Source organism: Gobio gobio (genome assembly GCF_949357685.1).
Source record: "Gobio gobio genome assembly, chromosome: 20".
Classification (NCBI taxonomy): Eukaryota; Metazoa; Chordata; class Actinopteri; order Cypriniformes; family Gobionidae; genus Gobio; species Gobio gobio.
Window position 1 is genome coordinate 45,037,413 of NC_137113.1, and position 15,447 is coordinate 45,052,859.

Sequence of the window (15,447 nt, forward strand, 5' to 3'; positions counted from 1 at the left end):
TTCTGGGCCTTGAAAGAGGTCGTTGTGTTGCTGTCTATGTGAGTTTAGAAACCTCTCGGATTTCATCAAAAAGATGTTCATTTGTGTTCTGAAGATGAACGAAGGTCTTACGGGTTTGCAGCGACATGATGGTGAGGAATTAATGACAGAATTTGCATTTTTGGGTGAACTATCCCTTTAAAAAGAGGCGTATTAAAGGTTTACCCTTCATCTCTCTCTCCAGAGCAGAAATCTTCTCTTTAAGGCCGCCCTGTGCCGTCCTCTCAGCCTGCAGGTGACCGATCTGCTCCTGTAGCTCCACCCGCACTCGACTCACTTCTGCCACTTTGTCCTGCTCTTTACCTGAAAGGTCCTGTTGTTCAGAGACACAACAAGAGATCATTTAAAGAGATGATTTAAATGTATTTATTTAAATCAGGGTTATTACTGTTGACTAAAATGAAAGATGATAATAACATTAGTTGTATAACTTAAAAAAAACACATTTATTTCAGCTGAAGTACTGTTTTTTCATAAACACAATAATCATAGCAAATATTAAAACATGTAAATATAAACTATATTGCCAAAAGTATTGGGACACCTCTCTAGGAATTGAGGTGTTCCAATCACTTCCATGGCCACAGGTGTATAAATCAAGCACTAGGCCTGCAGACGCTTTTACACACATTAGTGAGAGAATGGCTCGCTCTCAGGAGCTCAGAGAACTCAAGTGTGGTGCCGTGATCGGTGGAAACCTGTGCAATAAGTCCATTCGGGAAATTTCCTCACTACTAAATATTCCACAACTGTTAGTGGTGTTATAACAAAGTGAAAGCAATTGGGAACAACAGCAACTCAGCCATGAAGTGGTAGGCTATGTACATCACAGAGCGGGGTCAGCGCATGCTGAGGGTCACAGTGCACAGAAGACGCCAACTTTCTGCAGAGTCAAGACCTCCAGTCCTCCAAACTTCTGTGGCCTTCAGATGAGCTCAAGAACAGTGTGTAGAGCTTCATGGAATGGGTTTCCATAGCCAAGCAGCTCATCCAAGCCTTACATCACCAAGTGCAATGCAAAGTGTGGGATGCAGTGGGGTAAAGCAGTGTTTCCCAACCGGGGTGCCGTGTAAAAGTCCTTCAAATATATATAAAAAAAAGTCTTCACATTTTTCAAATAATTATCTCTTTGTAAACTTTGTTCAATGCATGCGAGTGCTGCCGTATGTTGGAATATGACCAGTAATTTTCTCCGTCATCACCCGGGTGTAGTAGCCTGGCTCCGCCCTCCTACGTACTTCCGCTCAATTTTCATTTTCCTTCAGTACTACGTCTGGGACTGCGGTGTATGCTTAGGTTTTCCCCCGAACAATTTTTTACCGGTCCAATCAGCGAACAGAGGGAGTGGCTGAGAGCGATGACGTTGATGTCGTGCGCTAGTTTGAGTTGTAGTTCAGTAATGGCGGCGGTGAAAGATGCGAGTGTGTGGCAGCGCTGACGAATGTCCAGAAGTTAAAACCGGAGTGTGGCGAGGTGGACGAGCGAGCGAGATCGGTGTGCGTGATTGAGACACACCGGTCTCGAGTCCTCTCATGAGGGAGCACGGAGGCATATAAGGACGAGCGACACCGGTGAAGGACGAGAGAGGACCAGGCCTGGATTTTAAGTTGGGTTTTGTTATGTTTGTGCGCGGCAGTCGTCCGTGAGGGGCTGCCGCTTTTACTTTCATTTTGTGTTTATTATTTGATTAAAAGTTGTTAAACGTTCGCCGGTTCCCGCCGCCTTCTTCCCTGAACAAACGAACTCCCGTTACACGGAGCAAGAACAATCACTGCTGTACTGCTGATGTTGTGGTGCGGGAAAAGTCTTTTCCAGCTCACTCCGTTAGTGGTGAAGGAGTTGCTGAAGCCGTCCGTCTCCCACCACCCGCGAGAAAAACCCAGGCTGAATTATCGACTGATTTTGACAAACACCAAGGTCGTGTGGTAATGTAACTGCTGTCCGAATCCACATCTCTGAGTTTTCAAGAATATATCACTTCAAAACTCACTGTTTATATCCTTTATAGACCCTTTCAGAGCACTGTACGGTTGCGTGAGCTGTAATTTGCATTTCTAGACTTGTATTTCTTTAAATACTGGCAAGTGTTTACAAGAGCAAAATATTTCATCACCGCTCAAAAAATAAAAGAAGAAAAGCACGTAAACATTTGAATTGGGCTGTTATTCACGGCAGTATTTATTCTTATCATACCAAGCATATGACATTTTATTGACAGCATACAATCATGTTATGATTGCACGAGATATGCACCACGAGAGCAGCGCGTTCCGATCACAAAACTCTCCTCTCCAGCATGAATAAATAACAATCCAAATTTTATTACTGACACTGAGGTGGTGTGCACAGTTAATGTGAGAATCAAAGGCGAACGGCGCGTGACATACGTCACGACCAAACGTTAGTGATTGGTTAGGCAGATCCAGAGTGACTCTTGGCAGATCCAATAGTTTTAAACTTCAACAGAGTGCCCGTCTTCAAGGAAGTAAACGCTTGTCAATGGAGAGTGGCCAGACTCTCTGTACAAATGAAATGTACGAGAGTCTGGTAAAACCAGGCTACGGGTGTAGTGCCAGAAGACGCGAATGAGAAGTCTCGCGCGCTGTGAGAAAATTTGTCTCTGTGCACTCATCCGAAAGCGCGCACACGTCTCACAGCGCGCACATATTGAGTTCTCTTTCAAGTCTTGTTCTTGAACGGACAAACTCACACAAAAAGTATGTCAACGTCCATCTTGATGAGTATTCTAGCAGACATAGTCTGTATATGCCTTGAGTAAACTTTATACAGTCGAGAAAGACGACGCATATCCATGCTTTAGGTCTTAAAGGGGCAGTAGCCTTTACTGCTGTTTGTTTACTGTCAAACGACAAAAGACAAGGACATCACTCACTGCTCTTGATTGAATAGCTTTTGTAAGTTTAATAGGATTAATCTTTAATTTATACACTCAAATATGCAATGCTATTTTACATTCAATCAATTTCTGTATCTGAAAACTAATGTTAGACATACCTGAAAAACCTGAAAATTGTTTATTTTATTAGTATCTTTACTCAATAGTATTTATTTGTGCTGCTGCTTGTATTTAAATTATTTGTTCTTATTAGTTTTTTTATTTGACATTAGTCCCTTTTTTCCCTGAACATAGCAAATACTGAACCGTACCGAAACCGTGAACCTAAAACCATGATACAAACCGAACCGTGAGCAATCCGTACCGTTACAGCCCTAGCGTAACGTATGATAGGCGGTGCCACAAAATGGAGAACATTTTCAAAGGGTGCCATGACCGAAAAAAGGTTGGGAAACACTGGGGTAAAGCAAGCCACCACTGGACTCTAGAGCAGTGAGACGTGTTCTCTGGAGTGACCAATTACTCTGTCTCTGTCCAAGCCCATGGACGAGTCTGGGTTTGGCGGTTGCCAGGAGAACGGTACTTGCTTGACAGCAAGTGTAAAGTTTGGTGGAGGGGGGATTATGGTGTGTGGTTGTTTTTCAGGGTTTGGGCTTGGCCTCTTAGTTTCAGTGAAAGTAACTCATAATGCTTCTGCATACCAAGACGTTTTGGACAATTTCATGCTCCCAACTTTGTGGGAACAGTTTGGGGACGGCCCCTTCCTGTCCCAACATGAATGCGCTCCAGTGGACAAAGCGTCGGCCCGTAAAGACATGGATGAGCGAGTTTGGTGTGGAGGAACTTGACTGGCCTGCACAGAGTCCTGACCTCAACCCGATAGAACACCTTTGGGATGAATTAGAGCGGAGACTGAGAGCCAGGCCTTCTCGTCCAACATCTCGACCTCACAAATGTGCTTCTAGAAGAATGGTCCATAAACACACTCCTAAACCTTGTGGAAAGCCCAGAAGAGTTGAAGCTGTTAGTGCTGCGAAGGATGAGCCAACTCTGGGATGTCATTAAAGTTCATGGGCATGTAAAGGCAGGCATCCCAAAACTTGTGTCAATATAGTGTATATCTTTTGTGGAAGTCTCAGGACCAAAAAATGTTTGTCCAGTCAATTAATTGATTCGGTCCGAATGCAATGATACAATGTCCTACCTGCCTGTCAACATATACCTCATTTTAGCAAACATTTTAATGAACTCCTAATAATAATGCAATTAATGTCCAATAAAGGTTGGTTTAAAGCACTTATTAAAATGTCACTTTCCCATTTTCAGTGACCTAATCTAAAGTGAAAACGGTAACACTTTACAATACGGTTCATTAGTTAACATTAGTTAACTACATTAGTTAACATAAACTAAGAATGAGCTCCACTTATAAAGCATTTATTTATCTTTGTTAATTTCAACATTTACTAATGCATTATTAAAATCTTGCTAACATTAGTTAATGCACTGTGAACTAACATGAACAAACCTTGAACAGCTGGATTTTTATGAACTAATGTTAACAAACTTTAACTGATGCTGAACGGAGGTGTTGTTCATGGTTAGTTCATGTTAACTAATGGATTAAATAATGTTAGGTAATACAACCTTAATGTAAAGTGTTAGCGTGAAAACTATTTACGGTTATTGAGTAGTTAACAAAACATTACCTAACTCTTTACATAAGAGCTAATTAAACAATAATTACACATTAATAATAATGTGTTAATTACAGTGACAATGAACAGAGAACTCACTATTTGCATAGTCTATTAATGTATTAACTATTAATTAACTATAAACTGATAGTTTGCTAATGATTTGTAAATACTTTATTACTGTATACTTATTATAAAGTGTTGCCAGTATTTTTATCTGGAACTCTACAACTCAATTATTAAAATTTGAATTAGAATGACTTTTATTTATAATTATTTTATAGATTTTAATCTATGGACACTACATTTCTGGAAATAATAAAACAAAAAATGGATGTGGATTCGAACAGGTTGAGAAGCCCATCCTCTGGAGGCAGTACCTGCTGCAGCTCCTCTATCCTGCGGCGGAGCGAGTCCATCTCCACGCTCTGATGGCCCACTCTGGCGTGCAGCTCCGCGATGGTTTGTTTCTGCTGGGTGCAGTGGTTCTGCGATTCGTCCCGAGACTGGCGAACCCCTCGCAGTTTCTCCTCCAGGCTGGTCAGGTGCTGCTGCTGCAGAGGGAACACACGATTTTATGGTTTTAATTAGGGCTGTGCGGTATTGAAGCAAAAATGCGATATGCAATACCTTTATAAATAATGCGATATTCGATACGACATTGCTTTAAGGGTGTAAAATCTATTTAAATTATATTTCAAAAATTATTTAAGAAATGATAATGATACCATTTATGTGTTTCACATTCTTTCTGGGAAAAGAAAGCATCGCTACAACTTCTGAAAGTGACCAGCAGTGTTTTATCAAAAATTAAAGTCGCAAATCTGACAATATAATTTTAACATCAATGTAAACAAACAAAAATGTAATGCCAATATTTAAATACCAAAAACACTTTTCTTGATGAATACTCAGCCATTTTTTACATAACTGTGTGTATTTGACAGTTTGAGTGTGTAACAAGCAGTGTTGGGGAAAGTTAATGTAAAGTTAAGTAATGCATTACAATATTGCGTTACTTTCTTAAAAAGTAACTAATTGAGTTACTTAGTTACTTTTTAAGAAAAGTAATGCATTACGTTACTTTTGTGTTACTTTCTCTCACCTGGGCTGGGCTTGTTTTTTTTTTTATAACAAAAAAAGTTATATTTTTGTGCAACGGTAAAGACCTCTTCATACCAAAATTGAAATAATAAGCCCCAGGCTGAAGTAAAAATGCAGATTCACACATGAACAGTAGAGGGCGCAGCTCTGCTGTGCTGCCATTCTGGATAATGGTAGAATAGGATGCAGGAGAAAAAAGTTTTACCAATAAAAACAAAAAATCTAGTAATTTTCATCATCAAAGTTCAGCAGAAAGACATTGGTAAATTAAAGGTGAACTATGTAGGATTTTTGCAGTAAAACATCCAGAAATCACTAGGCCAGTGTTATATATTTTGTTCAGTTGAGTACTTAGAATATCCCAAATGTTTTCAACTATTTGTAAATCGTGAGAAAATTGCTATTTTAACCAAGGAGCCGGGACGTGTGAGCTATGCGTGTGAGGGAGTCGCCTGTCGATTGCGTCATATCTGCGTCACCCTCGGTCTCCGGTTTTATTCAGTGAAACACTTTACTCTCACTGCAGTGTGAACAAGTGTCATAGCAGCCGCCGAGCGAACGTCATAACTTCCTTTTCAACACACTCAGATATATCTAATACGATAAACAGAGCTGCCTTACCTCACACTCAGCACTGGAGAAGAGGAAGTGCCGCCGGCAACTGTGTCATAATAAAAGTCCCGCCGGCGACTATGCCATAATAACAGTCCCGCTCTTCAATCGCTCCTGCGGCCTTGCTCAGCTCCACAACACTCGGTCCTGCTCTGCTTCACTACAGTAATGTTAATAATCACATCCATGAACATGATTTCTGCCCGAGTCCTATCCTGACTGTTTCCCACCGGCTGTGAGGTGAAGACCACATGTCCCGAGATTCTGCGCTCAAACGTGGCGTCATCAAACTACGCCTTTGTTATGAACAGGCGACCTCTAGTGGACGGAAAAGTTACATAGTGTAGCTTTAAATATAAAGGTAGATTATGCATAAAAATAGTTGTTTTATTTAACATTTAATTATTGGAGGTTTGCACAGTACTCTGATTTTGCATTTGACTGATTTTATTCATTTTGAGGAGTACAGAATCTTTATTGTGCAAGTGAGATAAATAAATGCTCACATTTAGTCTGGAACTACAATAACCATCATGTTTACACACACACACACACACACACACACACACACCTCTGCACTTATTTTTCTCAACATGGGGGCAGGAGAGCTGTCAGTCAAATTAATGTGAAAAAGTAACTCAGATATTTTGTTGTAAATTTGAAAAGTAATGCGTTACTTTACTAGGTACTTGGAAAAAGTAATATTATTACGTAACTCAAGTTACTTGTAATGCGTTACCCCCAACACTGGTAACAAAACATGAAACAGAACTGAAGGATCACACGCTTTCAGAGAGGCAGCTTGTGCACATGTTTCGGTGTGTGTCAGACAGCGCGAGACTGAAAGGAGATGTTTTTCGTAAGTTATTGCATGTAATAACTATTTTTAACGTCACTCAAGTCACATAAGTAACCGTCGTGTGCCCAGTCTATTCTCTGATATACGCGTCGACCTAAAATGTACACTTTTCACAATGTTGAAGTAGCCTATTAAAATCATTCAGATATTGCGTGCAGTTGCGATATGCATATCGCAATATGAACATTTGCGATATTTCGATAATTTCGATATATTGCGCAGCCCTAGTTTTATTGAACAATACTACTAATGTTAACAATTCAGGAAGCATTTGCTTACCTCCTCCAGTCGCACTTGGGCACGCACTTTCCCAAGCTCCTCCTCAGCTTGAGCTCTCTCAGTCACTAGAGACGCTTTCGCTCGGCTGAGCTCCTACACGCAAGAGACAAACTATGATTCAAGTGCAAATGTGATTCTTCAATCTTTCCATTAAAAACAATGTTATTCAAAAACCAATAATAAGGCAGGTATTAATCTTTACATAAAAGAGAGCAAAGCTGAGGTTAGGCCGTGTGTCCACCAAAGTGGCGCTTTTCTGAAAATGACTAGCTGTGTAGAAAGATAGGGCGGTTGGTCACTGTGGTATTTGTCCCGCCCGTCCTCCACTGTGATTGGACGGCTGGGAAAAATTGACAGTGATGAGCACTGCGTTGTACCCAAAGTTGCAAATTTTTCAACTATCTGAGACCAGAAAAAAAAGACAAGTGCTATGAAATAGATGCTCAGCGCCTCGTTAGGCTCCCAATGAAAACAAGTACACTAGCCGAAGGGAAAAATGCTTTGGTGGACACTCAACCTTAGTTCTCAATTGGCATGACTAGTTCACCAAACCATGAAACTTTTGTCCTTATTTACTGTCATTCCATACCTGAATGCTGTTATGTTTTGCAAGGAACACAAAAGTAGTATTTAACAAGTGACAAGGACGTAAAAACCGTATTTTTGGTTTGTCCTTTTTGTAGCTCAACACTATGAACTGTCACAGCATTGCAAATGCTATATAATGAGCACTTTTTATACTTCTCCGGGGGAAAAAAACTAAAAAACATATGGGTTTAGATCAAGACGAGTACATAATGACACATTTGCTGCGTCCCAGTTCGCATAATATCCGTCCTAAATAGAATTCGACAATAGAATTAGGACCAGACTAAACAAGGCAAATTAGCGTGAGAGTGCAATTTCAAAAAATGGGAGTGGACAGTTCAGCGCGTGATCAACTGACAACAACAGCCGGATCATTTCTATAATGACCAACGCAATCTACCAGTTAGCGTCTGGTTTAAGACACACTTTTTTGGGCTGTAAATAATGGCGCAAATACCAGTAAATTGACGAGCTCAAACCTTAGTAAATCACTGCACATGATTAATTTAAATACTCTCCTCCCCTGAATTTTGCGTCTGAAAGGGAATCTCCTACAAATGCATATGCAATAAAGTCGGCTGCAAAAATAACCACGCCTTTTCAGCGCTGATTTATCACTGCGTGTCTTTAGTCAATCCTGACAGAAGTTTTTTAACACCAAAAGAAGGTTTGCGATGGAGCAAGCTGTTCGTGAATCTGGCACTTAGTGTGTCCCAAATTGTAAGAAAATATATTTATTCAATGTTATCCACATATTTCATCTGCAACAGCATTGAGAACTTTTATAAGGATACATTTGGTCATTAACCTTTAAATGCATCATTATGCAAACACATGTGGAGAGTCTCTGCATGAAAGCCCCATGACTGGCAGATCAACATGCTACTACATTTCTCTCCAATACAGTAGGAAATTAAATGATATTGAATGATGACTGACGTAACTAAGCAACAGAGCGGTCCGTTAAAGATGCAATTATGATGAAACAGTGTGTCCTAAAGCTTGCCTACTCTTCTGCTACACACTCAAAAGTAAGTACTTTTCCTTCACAAATCGCGTACATTCTTTTAAGGCATGGTATAAGTATGCGAATTGGGACGCAGCAATTGTTAATGTTTGATAGTGCTGCAGAGATTATGTATTTTTGTATGCAGGGCATTTTAGCACTTCCGGTTCCATCGTCCCGAAGTCAATGGGTTTTTTTGAATGTTTTTTTGGTTAAATGGCTGAAATAAGATCTGTGGTGAACACAAGCTTAAGATATTTTCACCTTTTATTCTACAACATAGAATACATCAGTGTTACCTCACTAGTGAGTTTTTTCTTGTCTTGAAAAAGGTTGTCTAGGACATTAAACATCATCAGCCGAACAGGTAAACTCATCCACTCACTAGTCACTTAGACACTTGCGCTCTTGCAAACTGTCCTATCTCAAACTTTCAGGGTAAATGTTTTAAATAAAGACTGAAAGAGTTGTTGGAGGCTTAACGGCGGTGATGTTGTGATGAACAGGTGTAGTTTGTTCAAAGTATACGTTTTGCATTTTACTTCTGGCGATTGTATTTAGACTTTATTTATGAAGATTATCATGATGAAAAAAACATGTAATAATCATAATCTTTTGTTGGTCACAAGCTTATTTTCTGCAATAAACCAAAAGCCAATGGAAACAATCCTATTGGGTTTTTGTTGAGGGAACCAGGGCGATGCTAACTTATGGTTTGGCCTACAAAAATACATCATGGGTCCAATCATACACCCGGCACAATGCGATGGCAGGAGCGACACAAGTGTTTTTTGCTAGTTTCAGCCCAACGCAGTTCTCATTTTCACGTCCAGCTGTTTAAATATCAAATGCACTGGCGCATCTGTTCACCCATGTGCGTCTGGTCTGAACTCCAGGTGTATTCAGGAGCATTGTTGGCGCGTTGCTATTGTGAGGAACTGAAAACGACTGCACCATTGACCAACACAAACCTGCTCTAAAGTCAATAGCGCAGTATTTTTTGCATTATTTAAAGGGTGTGTTAGTAATATGAGCCTATAGGTGGTGCACAACGCACGTTCACTCTGCTTATTACACACACAGGGATGCGCAGCAGCACACACACATTTTTAAATATTAAAAATAATAGGATTCCTCTCTGGAGAAGCGTTCAGTCTTTCCTCCATGCAAGCAGCGAATCCGTCATGGTGCAAGGGCAACTGGTTTTTAAAGGGAATGGGAGATGAGACTCTGATTGGTTTATTGCACGTTACGCCCAAAACACACCCATGACTCATTAAGAGACTAGGTAGGACACTTTTGGACAATGCATCTCGCAGCAACCGTTTTTTCCGACGTTAAACTAGCAAAATGCATGTGCTCAGATCGTTAAAACACGGCCCCATCACTGCAGCGCTCTATATTCCATTAATGTTGAGGTTTGTTTTGGGAATAATCTTGTCTACTTCTTCTAATTGGATCCGCTGTCCCTCGAGTTTGAGGATGCGTTCTTGGAGAGCTCTTTCACTCTCTTCCTGGTGTTTTGTCAGGTGATCCACCTGGAGAAAAAGAATAATATACTGTATGTTTAGCAGCAGCAACTAAAAATTTAAGTAAAACCTAAAGTAAAAATCTCTGGGTCTTCTTCACCTCCTTCTGTCGCAAACTGTCCATGTCTTCAAGTGCCTGCTTGGATCTTCTCTTCTCCATGTCCAGCCGTTCTAACGGAACGAAGAAAACGTTCCAAATTCAAAACCAATCTGAAATGCAATGTATTGTAACCGAGTTGGAAGTCATGTGACACCTTCAGTCTGGGCGAGTCTCAGCTTCAGTTCAGCGGTGGTGTTTGTGAGTTCCTGCTTCAGCTCAAAGATCTGATCCTGCTGTGTTTTACATCTGCGTTCGCTCTCCTCCAGCTGTGAGTTTGAAACATTCTGGTTAAATCTCACACGCCCGAGACGCTCCCTCATGTGAAAAGGCTTCGTCTCTGTACCTTGTTCTTAAGCTGGAGGTTCTTCTCTGACAGACTGTTCACTTCCTTCACAAGCTTGGCTTCTCTCAGAGCACTATCCTACAAACCAAGAGCCATTAGAAATCAATTACTATGAAGTAAAAGCAAAGTTAAATGATCTAGTATTATACTGTGATCATCTACAAAACTTGGGAGTTGCTAAGATCTAAGTCTCTTATGCTCACCAAGGCTGGATTTATTTGTAACATTGTGAAATATTATTACTTGTTAAAATACATTCTATGTGAATATACACTCACCTAAAGGATTATTAGGAACACCTGTTCAATTTCTCATTAATGCAATTATCTAAACAACCAATCACATGGCAGTTGCTTCAATGCATTTAGGGGTTTGGTCCTGGTCAAGACAATCTCCTGAACTCCAAACTGAATGTCAGAATGGGAAAGAAAGGTGATTTAAGCAGTTTTGAGCGTGGCATGGTTGTTGGTGCCAGACGGGCCGGTCTGAGTATTTCACAATCTGCTCAGTTACTGGGATTTTCACGCACAACCATTTCTAGGGTTTACAAAGAATGGTGTGAAAAGGGAAAAACATCCAGTATGCGGCAGTCCTGTGGGAGAAAATGTCTTGTTGATGCTAGAGGTCAGAGGAGAATGGGCCGACTGATTCAAGCTGATAGAAGAGCAACTTTGACTGAAATAACCACTCGTTACAACCGAGGTATGCAGCAAAGCATTTGTGAAGCCACAACACGCACAACCTTGAGGCGGATGGGCTACAACAGCAGAAGACCCCACCGGGTACCACTCATCTCCACTACAAATAGGAAAAAGAGGCTACAATTTGCACGAGCTCACCAAAATTGGACAGTTGAAGACTAGAAAAATGTTGCCTGGTCTGATGAGTCTCGATTTCTGTTGAGACATTCAGATGGTAGAGTCAGAATTTGGCGTAAACAGAATGAGAACATGGATCCATCATGCCTTGTTACCACTGTGCAGGCTGGTGGTGGTGGTGTAATGGTGTGGGGGATGTTTTCTTGGCACACTTTAGGCCCCTTAGTGCTAATTGGGCATCGTTTAAATGCTACGGCCTACCTGAGCATTGTTTCTGACCATGTCCATCCCTTTATGACCACCATGTCCCCATCCTCTGATAATGCACCGTCACAAAGCTCCAATCATTTCAAATTGGTTTCTTGAACATGACAATGAGTTCACTGGACTAAAATGGCCCCCACAGTCACCAGATCTCAACCCAATAGAGCATCTTTGGGATGTGGTGGAACGGGAGCTTCGTGCCCTGGATGTGCATCCCACAAATCTCCATCAACTGCAAGATGCTATCCTATCAATATGGGCCAACATTTCTAAAGAATGCTTTCAGCATCTTGTTGAATCAATGCCATGTAGAATTAAGGCAGTTCTGAAGGTGAAAGGGGGTCAAACACAGTATTAGTATGTGTTCCTAATAATCCTTTAGGTGAGTGTATAGTAAAATGTAATTTATTCCTGTGATCAAAGCTGAATTTTCAGCATCATTACTCAAGTCTTCAATGTCACATGATCCAGACTCAAATGTCCAAATCTCTCTAGATTTTCCAGACTATATTTAACATAAAAGGTTCATACAGCATTATATTTGGTATCGTAACCAGTCTTCCGTAGAAAAAAAAAATGCATTGGTTTCTCAAAGTGATGACGTGCTTATATGATGAGAAGAAACCTAAAACACTTCATAACTGGGATATATTCACCTCTGATACATCAGTTTGATACTGTGAATATGGTTTGATGTTGCACGATCACCAAACAGTTCAAAAGAGACACACTTATGGCAAAAAGACAAACAGTTTTGAGTAACAAGGCTCGAAATTGCAAACATTTTGGTCACATATGCTCCTAAAATTTAGTCTGTGCGACCTCAAAATATATTTGGGAGCATTTGTGCGAGTGGCCGAGTGCACATAATTCTTGTGGTGCGACCTGTTTTCCAGACATGCGGCCATAAATCAGAACCGGACGGACTTTGCTCCAAACACACGACCGGCATTCAGTTTTTTGTTTTATTTTGGGCGATCTCTGTTTTAGACATGCACACAAACTGCATTGCAATCATTTCCTAAATGCCAGTTGTGTGAAAATATAACCAAATCTGTAAACAGGACGTTAACAGGCCAGAGACATAACGTGCTGAAGACTGACATAAAGAAGAGGAGAACAGACACACCAGCAGAGAAAATACTGTACCAGGCACAGCATATGCTCACTGATCATGATGCACGAAATATAAGAAGAAAAATATAAATATTGAATTGGGGGTGGGGTGGGGGGTTGATTGTCTGTCAGAGTGAATTTGCATTTTCCGCTGACCGCCGGAAGCTAGTTATTTTAGTCTATAAAGTTTTAAATATGGATATTTTTCACTTCAGAAGGCCTTTATCAAGCCCCCGGACCCGTGTGGAGCAGTTATATGATGGATAGATGCACTTTATGGACTTCAAAAATGACCCAACAAGTCACTGCCATTATAAAGCTTGGACATTTTTTAATATAACTCCGATTTTATTCATCTGACGAATGTCATATACACCTAGGATGACTTGAGGGTGAGTAAATCATGGGATCATTTTCATTTTTGGGTGAACTAACCCTTTAAGGAACAAAGGTAAAATTAAAAAGATGAACCTGTAACGGTGTAAAAATGTTTCTGAATACCTCCTGCTCTTTCTTGATCTCTCTGGACTGTCTGTCTCTGAGCTCGGTTTTCTCCACTTTAACTCGAGTCATCTGCTCACCCAGGTCATGAGCTTTCTGCTCCGACAGAGCAAGAGCGGCCTCCGTCATCTGCAGTCTGAACAACAAAACAAACAGACTTTACCTTTGCCAAACATCCCCAAAAAACAATGCGTCGCTTTGATTTTAGAGATTAGCCCTATTCGGATGGTTATTGTTTCTCATATGGACTCAGTGATAAAACTCAGTAGCACTTTATTTTACAGTGTCCTCGTTATATATACATAAATGTCACATGTACTTAAATTATGCATAATTACATGCAACTAACCCTCAACCAAACCCTAATCCTACCCTAATTAATATTACACTGTAACAAGGACACCTTAAACTAAAGTGTAACCATAAAACTCGTGCATTCGGATGGTGATTTATTCACGGTGGAGAAGCGAGTTTTGTGATCCTACAAACCTGGGAAATCGCTGTTCACATGGTTATTCACATGGTTCTTAGCTAAATAAGTAAATTGCATATGCTAAATAAAATGTAAAATGCTTGGAATATTAAGAATCAATTCATATTTAATTTAATTATTATTTGACTATTTAAATCTCCTCTTTAAAAATAGCTATTGTTAATATGGTCTTGCATTTTATCTCTCAAAATGATGAAAGTCGTTTAAAAAAATATGGAAATTAGCAGAAATTAAGTTAATGTTAATGTAGCCTCTTATTTACATAAGGCAAAAATAAAGCTGCTTGGTTTATATTTGTAACGTATATAATTGTAAGCTACATCATTTGAAATAGTATGGCATACTTTTTTCCAGCCATAATAATGGCCCATTTTAAAGTCGGCATGAAACGGAAGTTGAGATCGTCTTTTTCTCCTTATTGTGACGTATATCCGAGTGAAACGGCTTCTGAAATTAGAAAAAATGTAGGGCGAGGCTTGATTTCGTCCTTCGGGAATTGATTGGATCATTGGAAGTTGGGCGTTGCTAACAAAATGGAGGCAGATTTGAAGTTTGCACTCAGTTGTGGAGAAAAACTCGATCTATCTCTTAAATAAATGTATTTTCTCTCTAAATCTTTTCTACATAATGTTACTGAGCATATTTCCTCACTTTTCGCTGGTTTATGCTACAGATTTTACTTATTTTAAGCCTTTTATGGCTTTATTTCAGTAAAGCTTTTTTCTCAGCTCTCCCTTATAAGGGGGCGCGCCGTAAGCGCGTTCACACGCGGCATTCCTCAGTGAGTCGTCACGATAAGCTGTTCGTCCGACTATATTGAGTAATTTTTACATTAAAAAAAGCTTTTATTTCTCATATATTTCTCTCTTTTTGCCTCAAGTCCTTCTTGAAGAAGGTATTGTGTATACCGAGAAAAATACACCTAACCACGATCAGTGACATGTTTCTGAGAGGAGGTGCAGAAATGAGACGGGAGCCATAGCACATGACCGGGAGAGAAGAGAGGTCGTTTCCATGGGGGAGGGAAAGTTAACATATTTGATTAAAGATTATAAGGGTCAATTAATTTTTAGTGCACAGATAAATCAGTAATAGTAAACACTACAATATTAATATAAAAATACAAATGGTAAAATTTGATTTCATGCCGCCTTTAAATGTTTACGTGCTTTTCTTTTTGTTCTCAACAGCCCCCACTCACTGTGGCGGAGTGGCGATCAAATACTGTTTTTTTTAAATACT

At 40.1% G+C, this 15,447-nt stretch overlaps 2 protein-coding genes across 4 annotated transcripts in view; one reads left to right on the forward strand and one right to left on the reverse strand.

The window, feature by feature from the left end:
* The window catches only part of dcxr (dicarbonyl/L-xylulose reductase), a 43,725-nt gene extending 38,587 nt beyond the window's left edge, over positions 1–5,138 (forward strand). The window contains exon 10 of the mRNA XM_079801684.1: positions 4,878–5,138. The gene's annotated coding sequence lies outside the window, so the exon portion shown is untranslated. The remainder of the gene's footprint in view (positions 1–4,877) is intronic.
* The window catches only part of lrrc45 (leucine rich repeat containing 45), a 42,051-nt gene that overhangs the window by 2,479 nt on the left and 24,125 nt on the right, over positions 1–15,447 (reverse strand). For 2 of the 3 annotated variants that reach the window (XM_079801653.1, XM_079801655.1), the window contains exons 10-17: positions 13,713–13,848; positions 11,014–11,091; positions 10,825–10,936; positions 10,671–10,741; positions 10,487–10,579; positions 7,448–7,540; positions 4,974–5,147; positions 205–352 (exon numbers count right to left, since the gene is read on the reverse strand). In XM_079801653.1, coding sequence (XP_079657779.1) covers positions 205–352; positions 4,974–5,147; positions 7,448–7,540; positions 10,487–10,579; positions 10,671–10,741; positions 10,825–10,936; positions 11,014–11,091; positions 13,713–13,848 — 905 coding nt within the window. The remainder of the gene's footprint in view (positions 1–204; positions 353–4,973; positions 5,148–7,447; positions 7,541–10,486; positions 10,580–10,670; positions 10,742–10,824; positions 10,937–11,013; positions 11,092–13,712; positions 13,849–15,447) is intronic. The other variant, XM_079801654.1, reaches the window with a different exon arrangement.